At 48.7% G+C, this 8,608-nt stretch overlaps 1 protein-coding gene across 2 annotated transcripts; it reads left to right on the top strand.

Annotated features, from left to right (window-relative positions):
• The first annotated feature begins 961 nt into the window (after positions 1-961).
• Positions 962-3,228, top strand: tmub1 (transmembrane and ubiquitin-like domain containing 1). 2 transcript variants are annotated; one of them, XM_026312581.1, is made up of 4 exons: positions 962-1,048; positions 1,798-2,312; positions 2,592-2,960; positions 3,042-3,228. In XM_026312581.1, exons 2-3 carry the CDS (start codon positions 1,840-1,842, stop codon positions 2,941-2,943), a joined length of 825 nt encoding a protein of 274 aa, XP_026168366.1. In that variant the 5' UTR covers positions 962-1,048; positions 1,798-1,839; the 3' UTR covers positions 2,944-2,960; positions 3,042-3,228. The 2 variants fall into 2 exon arrangements, with proteins under 2 accessions (XP_026168366.1, XP_026168365.1); XM_026312580.1 differs by having other exon boundaries at positions 2,592-3,228.
• Positions 3,229-8,608: the final 5,380 nt, after the last annotated feature.

Here is an 8,608-nt window from a genome sequence, read left to right as displayed (position 1 = left end):
ATTTGATGCACATGAGGATCAATTCTCATTTGTTTTCTAATTAACATAGTTATAATGACTTAACTGGGAGGCACGATCGGGCAGTGGTGTCTTCTCCCACAGTCCAAACACATGCAGGTCAGGATTAGGGTCTGAACCCAGGTGGACCCGGGGCCTTTCTGTGTGGAGTCTGCATGTTGTCCCTGTGTCTGTGTGGGTTTTCTCCTCCCACGGTCCAAACACATGCAGGTCAGGATTAGGGTCTGAACCCAGGTGGACCCGGGGCCTTTCTGTGTGGAGTCTGCATGTTGTCCCTGTGTCTGTGTGGGTTTTCTCCTCCCACAGTCCAAACACATGCAGGTTCGGTTGGTTGGTGACCTAAATTGTCCGTAGGTGTGAATGTGAGTATGTGTCTGCCTGTGATTGGCTGCTGGTCATTTCCCAGTAATGTTCCAGATTCAACTGTCTAACAATCAAAGTCAAACTGTGTCCTGTCCTCTCCATGAATCATGTGATGACCCCTTGGCTTGATCTGTTGACCATGTTCAGGGGTCTGACCCCCATGTTGAGAACCACTGCACTGAACTATTCACAAAGTTTCAAACCACCCTAACAGTAACATGCTGCTAATGTGCTGATCACTCAGGATCAATAATTTGATCAGTACATCAGTAGTTTATTATTACCGTAATTACCATAATGTTGTTAGGACGGACTAACGTATATTGTCTTTGTGACAGTGAATTCAACATTAAACCGTGTGGAAAATAACACACCTGAAAAACTAACATGATCACGTGACTCTGGAAATCGACACAAGCCGAACCATCAGCGGAAACTGACGAACATACTCAACACACTTGGTGTGATTCGTCATGAGCATCTGTTTGCCTATACATCTAATCACTGATCAATAATGGGCAGAAAATAAAACTCGCCGTCCGACCGGCAGAGGGCAGCACTACGTCGCAGCTGTGCGTGATCACTCGGAAGCACAGAAGAAGAAGCAGGACCTGCCTGGATATCTTGCAGGCTAACGCTCTGTGATATGAGGTTTCTCAGTTGAACGGTACGTTTTTATTTCACCGTGTTCCTGACAAACCGACCCGGAGTCGGTATATACGGTAATTACCGAGCACATGACTGGCGCCGCTGCTCTTAGCATGAGTTCCGCTGACTTCCTGTCCCGAGTGGACACGCCGTTAGCGGTTAGCAGTTAGCTCCACGCTACAGTAATCAGAACTTAATCAATAAGCAGCAGGCGGTTAAAGCTGGGCTGCGGATCATGTCAGGACCGACACAACCAGAGGTAACCTCCGTTAACCCGACCGAAACCCGAGCTAACCGTCAGCTGGGTCAGGTGAGCCGCAGTCACACCTGCAGGAAAGCAAAACAAACTCGGTTCAGTCTGCGATTCAGAGCCGAACCAACACGTGGAGGTTGGATTAAGACCAGCTGGGTCAGGATCAGTAAAGCTAAACCGGCACTTATCGGGAGACACCTTTCCACTGAAACCTGCTGGAAGAGGCAGCAGGTCTGGTTCTTTTCAAATGTGCAGTGGGTCTGGGTCTCTGCAGGTTCCCTGGGCCACATTAAAGACAGGACGTGTCATGTCAGTGTCCTGCTCGGACCTGCGGCAGGTGTTGTTCCAGATGTTGTTTCAGATGTTGTTGTTCCAGATGTTGTTGTTGTTCCAGGTGTGTTTTCACGAGGATCCAGTCGAGCTGACAGCCACAGGGCAGCAGTGTAGTGAGAGGTCATTCTGTCTTCATTGATTTGTTGAAGGTGATGATGCTAAGCCCCGCCTCCTGTGTGCAGGTGTGTGACCTGTGTTGACCTCAGTGGGTGTTGCCAGGGGCGATGGCTCTGATTGAAGGTGTAGGAGACGAGGTGACGCTGCTGTTCGGCTCTCTGCTGCTGCTGCTGGTGCTGCTGCTCGCCTGGATCTCCACCCGCACTCCTGAGCCACCAGAACACCTGTTTGCCACCACCTCAGGCTCCGCCCCCCCACTGAGGACCAGCCCCTCTCACCAGGACACACCTCCCTCTCCCACCAGCCCCACTGCCTCATCTTCACCTGCCTCCAGCTCTGTGAGTGACAGCTCCCTGACAGACGCCCCCCCCGCCTCCACTCAGGACAAGGCTGAGGAGGGCGGAGCCAGGGGGGAGGCTGGAGAGGATGGGCTGAGGAGCAGAGGAGCAGAAGCAGGACCAGGAGCAGAAGCAGAGCCTTCGTCATCTCAGAGGAACATGGTGGTCAGACTGAAGTTTCTTAATGACACAGAGAGAACAGCTCAGGTCAAACCACAGGATACCATTGGATACATCAAACGGTAACTAACACTACAGTATTACTACACTGCCAGTACACAACTACTAGAGTACCACCACAGTACTAGGTCCATATTTATCAAGTGCCTCAGAGGAAGTGAGCCCAGGTTTAGGGGTTTTGCTCTTTGTTCTGGTGTTTGGTGACCGAGCTAAAATTATAGTAGGACTCTGCCAGGTCCTGCTCTTTTGTTTGAGACTTGCAGTGAACAGAACACAATGAAACCTGCAGTACAAGGACAGTAGAGTGCAGTGACTCTGACCTGTGACCTCTGACTTTTCAGGACCTACTTTGCGGGACAGGAGCAGCAGGTCCGGTTGATCTATCAGGGCCAGCTGCTGCAGGATGACGCTCAGACTCTGGCCTCTCTGAACCTGGCCCATAACTGTGTCCTGCACTGTCACATCTCTCAGCATGCGGGACGGGGGGCCGCAGGGGGGCCGCGGCCTGCAGACCAGGTGCAGGTGGCCCTGAATGTGGGCAGCCTCATGGTGCCCCTGTTAGTCCTCATGCTGTCGGTGCTGTGGTACTGTCAAATCCAGTACCGGCAGTTCTTCACCGCCCCGGCCACTGCCTCGCTGGTCGGGGTCACCATCTTCCTCAGCCTGGTGGCCTTTGGAGTCTATCGCCGCTAGCCGCTTCCTGTTTGGCCACTGTGGTGATGTCGGCGACCACTGACCTCAGAGCGGGCCGGGGACTTGAACCTGTGGGAGGAATCAGACGCTGACAGAGTTAACATTTGTTTTTGTTCATGTTGCCATGGAGATGCTCAGTCTAAATTAATTTTTTTTTTTTAGATCATGTTTCTGTAGGGTTCTCATCACTGTGCCTGTTTTACTGTCTGTGTGAACACAGGAGGAAAGTCCTTTGTTTAAATTCCTTTTTGAAGAAAGACAAATTCTATTAAATCATTTATTTATCCTGTTGTTGTTCTTTGGCTCTGGAAACAGACTGACAGGATTTAACCTTCACTGTTCAACCCAGTCTAACAAAAAGAATCAGTAAAAGAACCATTTTACTTACGTGAGGTCTTTTTTGAAAAGGTCCAGTATCACATGTAGGAAGGTTGGGCCTGGATTCAGGTGAAGGGTAGAAAATTGATGGATGGACCAACTCAACTCAAAATAAATTTGGTAGTTGAAGTTTTCTGTTTTGAGTCAAAGTCAAATTTAAAGCTTTCTCAGGAGTGGAAATCGTGTTGGGAACATGAGTGATTAACTCTGAGGTTTGTATAAAATGAGGGTTGAATCAACTCTCAGTACATGAACACTGAAGGAACATCTAAACGTCAGAGTTACAGCTGATATATTTATACATTCACAACAGAATGAAACCAACATTTTCTTCCTGCTTCTATTATTTTGTCTATAATAACATCAGACATTTCTCACAATCAATAAATGATTTGTCCAGCTGACAGAGCAGAACCCACAGTCTGACCATTTGTTTTATTTCCCTGAAATGCCATCTGTCGATGGTGACAAGCAGTTTCTATGTCAAAACACCAGGAAACTTGTAGGCATCAGGTTTGATCTCTGATATGTGACGTCCTCCACATGACGATGTCAGTGTCTTCAGCTCAGCTGTTTCTTCTTTATTCATCAGCACTGAAACAAGCACAACAAGGCAGAGCATGAATGCAGCATCTACGTGATGCACATGAATGCAGCATTAGCCTGTCGGCTGCCACAGATCACACCTGTACCCGGGCTCATGCCACCTTAATGTCTGTAATGACCAATTTTTGACATAGTTGTGGTAAACTGAAGAATAATTAATGATAAATGTCTGTGCATGTGAGCAGACGCTCTGCGGCAGCAAAGGTACAGCTGACAGGTGTCGCACCAACACTTGACGAGGATCAGGTGACACATCCCAAACATTTTCAAGTCTTGGGTTGTGAGCAGCTGTGGGTGTGACACAGGATTCACAGCACAATGTTTTCATCTCTACCGTCACATGACCTGAGCAGGTGATGTCAGCGTGACATCTGTACCTGCAGCTGTGCTGACAGATGTTCAGGAAGCTCCACCCCAGCAGCTTCCAGCAGGATGATGGTTTCTGTTAGAGGGAAACAGGAGGCAGATGAAGACTCTTCATCGTCACCGCGCTGAGTCACCATCTGCAGACTAAACACACACACCTGCGTTACCTGACAGTCATCAGGATTCAGACTTTCTTCATATGTGGTTTACCTGTCCTGTGCTGGTTTCTACCTGCAACCAAACCGAGAGTTTACCTGCGACTAAAGGAGCCCAGCGGGAGTCCCGAGAGTTTACCTGTGGCTGACAGAGCCCAGCAGGTAGTCTGTGTACATGTTTTTCCAGTCGTGGATGACGGACAGAAGAGAGTCTCTGAAGGGTTGCAGGTTGACCTGCAGCCAGCCATGCAGAATGATGACCTCATCCAGTAAAGTCACCTCACTGTGCAGTTTGTGCAGTGACTCAATCTGAAAAAGGGACACAGACCTGAACCAACCCCATGCAGCCACCAGGTGAAGTCAGAGTGATGACAGGGGTGACCTCACCAACCTGTTCACCATCTGAGCAGTCTCCACCCACACTACACAGATAAATGCAGTCATAACTGACAAAGCTAAATGAACTGTTTGACCTGGACTTAAAACAACATAGGTGTGTCACACCTCTCTCTTGAAGTCCTTCAGGGTGGGCGGGGACTCGTCCACCACAAGTTCTTCAGGTCCCAGCTGTCTGCTGTAGGTCAAAAACACCTGCATCACCCCCCGTCTGTCATGCTGCCACAGGTGAGCATACCTGTCCAACCCTGCTCTGAAATGCTTCGCCTCCTCCCTCATCTGCAGCAGATGACGCATAATGTCCTGTTCCAGTGCAGAGAGTTCTGGACACTGTTGCAGAGACAGCTGAGAGCCATGTGGACAGATTTAGTTTGGTTATATCTGAGAAGTGTGTGTGTGATATCGATGTGATGTCAGAGTCACCTGGTAGTTGTCTTGGCGACCCACAGAGATCCTTGGTGGCAGACTAGCTGCCGTGTAAACATCACTGATGATGGTCTTCAGGAGGTCACAGAGCCTACCCACTGATGGTTCAAACACACTTCCTGATTCCCGTAGCTGCAGAGAGACCGCCAACAATGCAGCAGTGCATCTCTGCGAACACACACACACACGCAAAGACCAGGCAGTCGGACTAACAGTGGGAATGAACAACATTGATTTTGCGTTATTCCCACTCGTCAATACTTTTTGAACAATGTTATGCTGGTGACAGCAGTGGAACAAAAGTATCTGTAACACACTGATGTTTTCTCTATGATCTAATATGGCGTCAACCCAAAGTCATCGGCAGCTTGTGCAGTTTGTGCAAAGTGAGAAACTGTAAAAACGTATTTTGATATCAAAATGTGTACAGGTTGGCACCTGTCATTAACGGGCCTATACAGTGTGACGTCACCCATGGCGTTAGAGTTGACAGCATGTAGGGGGTGGGCTGATTTTTCAATGGAAGTCAATGGGAGCCAGGGCTTGTTGGAGCCAATGGCTACTTCCTATATGGATTCAAACCCGGAAGTGGGTTGATATGTCCACCGCTGCTAGAGTCACTGGGCAGGTCAGCATGGTGACGGTTTAACAGGTACTAACAGGTTTATGTCCATCAGTCTGTGGATTTATGCTTCCAGTTCTGATCTCTCTGTGCCGAGTGGTGCTCAGTCTGATGCAGATGTCAACAGATGTTTCCAGGTGTGTGTACCTGTGGGTTAATGTTGTCAGACAGGAAGTGCAGGGATCTGAGCAGCAGCTGGAACAGTCCATCCTGGACTTTGTCATCAATGTAGTCCAGATAACTGATCCAGGACTCAGAGGAGTCTGCAGCTCTGTACAGACTCTGGTTCACCTGAGTGCACAGTACAGTCACATCAGCACCTGTTAACCCTCCCCCCTTCCTCCCACCAGCTGTGACCAGCTGTTACCTGTGTTAACCTCAGCAGCTCCTGTCCCTCCTGCCTCAGACATCTGTAGCTCTGCTCTGTAACTCTGCCCTCCAGCATCGAGTCATCTGACCGCTGCAGCAGGTGAAGCTCCGCCCAGCCCTGCACACACACCAACAGGCTGACAGAGACTGCGACTGCAGCCTGACTTACACTCTGAGACCATCATCACAGGGTTCTGTGGGTTTTCATACAGGATGTGTTTCTGTGTGCCTCGAGATTTAAAAAGCAGAGCTGTAGTTTAATGGTTTTGTTTACAAAAATAAGCAGTTAAGACCAGTTGTTCTGTTTATTCACAGGTTCCCATTTTTTCAAGTCTGTCTTAAACTGACAGTCAGCTGGGTGTGAACATGTCAACAGCTTTTTACTACAAATTAACAGATTTTTTCACAACAGGTTCCTATTGAACTTGATCTCAGTCTGTGTGTAAACTGTGTGATCTCATCTCTTGTGTAAACGTGAATGTTGCGAAACAACTTCACTGTTGACAGAGGTCAGAGGTCAGAGTGTGGAGCCGCTGACTGACCTGTATGATGTTTGTCATGGCGTCCAAGTTGGCTCTGGCCTCACTGACAGTAGAGTGAAACGTCAACACTTTGCTCATCTGCTGCTCCACGAGCTCCTGCACACCTGAACAAAGACACACACACACACACACACACACACACACAGAACCCCTCAGCAGAGGTTGTCAGACGTGGCGCTCTCTGCAGGGTTAGGGTTAGTCTTGTGTTAACAACAACCTCAGAAGAAGTGCTTATGGCTCCACAGTGCATGATGGGAGAGGCCTTGTTTTCATTGACTACTGCCTATAAGTCCAACTGGCCATTAAAGCGTTCTGTGGTGTGTATCACCTGCAGAGCCCCACGTGTTCTTCTGCAGTTCTGACAGATTCTGGTTTAGCTCCTGCAGCTGGTCCTGGATCAGGGGGATCTCCACTTGCAAGACATCACTTACCACCTGAAGGAGGATTGCAGTCACATGACCATCACCCTCATCTCATCACAGTTCCCTTAGCTACATCCACATTTCCCTCACTTCTATCTTTTCCTAAAAAGTTAGTCACGCCCACGTAACATAGGAAGATTAACCAATTCATATCGATGCATGAACATGCAAGGCCACAATGTAAGAACGTCGGTAGAACACCTGTGATTGGATCCAATTTTAGAAAGAAACTGAAACGTTAATACCCAACAACAATATTAATGTTAATACTCTGTTGACTGGGTCTCTTTAAATAAACTTCTCAAAGCTTCACCTGAGTCTACCTGTCAACCGCGTGTTTGCATTTGTGTGTGTGTGTACCTGGTTGTACCAGGATACCATGTGACTGAGGTTCAGGTAGCTCTTTGTGATGTCACTTCTGCAGGTGAAGAGTCGAGTGGCATGGGGGCGGAGCTCCACATCTCTCTCTCTGCTCACATACCTCAGCTCCCTTAGTACTGTTTCCAACTGGTAACACACACACACACACACACACACACCTACACTTAAAAACCTGTTTGATCTTTGAGATGAGAAAAGTGTTTCAGGTTATTTTCCTGCTTGTCCACCTTGTTCAGTTTATACTTCTCTGGTCTGCAATAACAGACCAGACTGTACTGGTCTGCAGCTCGTCCTATTTAAATTAGTTTTCAGTGTCGTCGGCTGACCTCATAGCTGCAGTTGACTCCCAGCATGCCTTGCTTGTTGCTTTGGATCAGAGGTTGATCCAGGATAAACCCACAGTTTGAGTCCAGTTGAGAGCTCCAGTCTAACCCCACTCTGTTTCTGAAGTTCTGCAGGAGGTCCGTGATCTGCTGGCACCGCTGCAAGACCAGCTGGGAGTTACCTGAGTCCACACACCTGAATGCAACACAGACACCTTCATTAAAAACTGGGTTCAGGTATCTGAATGCAACACCAAGACCGTAAGACATGAACAGGCCACGCAGTGTGTCCACGGTGATCTGTGATCTCACAGGTGCTGAACAGTCTTGTAGTTCCCCAGAGTCTCCTCAGCCCTCAGTCGGAGCTGCTGAGCCCAGCAGAGTCCAGCTGCAGTGGTTGGAGTGAACCTGGTGAATGTTTCTGATCTCTCTCTCTGAATATAGTACAGCAGCTCAATTTGATCTAGCTCCATCAAGACCATCTTCTCCAACTGTACCAGGTGAGGGAGCAGCTGATCCTGGAGTAGAGGCCGGCTCAGGACGAACCCGAACATCTTAACGATCTGAAACACAGACATAAACAGAGCAGATCAGCCTCAGAGCTACTCTCCATGAGCTGCTCTGTGTTACAGGACTCGCACCTTTGCTGCAGAGGAGACACTGCAGTCTTTGAAGGCTT

Source organism: Mastacembelus armatus, chromosome 17, assembly GCF_900324485.2.
Source record: "Mastacembelus armatus chromosome 17, fMasArm1.2, whole genome shotgun sequence".
NCBI lineage: Eukaryota > Metazoa > Chordata > Actinopteri > Synbranchiformes > Mastacembelidae > Mastacembelus > Mastacembelus armatus.
Note: the sequence above shows the minus strand (reverse complement) of the source record. Positions and strands in the feature narration are given on the sequence as shown.

Coding starts and splice junctions, on each gene's coding strand:
- tmub1 (XM_026312581.1), top strand. CDS start 1,840: ATGGCTCTGATTGAAGGTGTAGGAGACGAGGTGACGCTGCTGTTCGGC. Junction 2,313..2,591: donor ACCATTGGATACATCAAACG/GTAACTAACACT, acceptor CTGACTTTTCAG/GACCTACTTTGCGGGACAGG.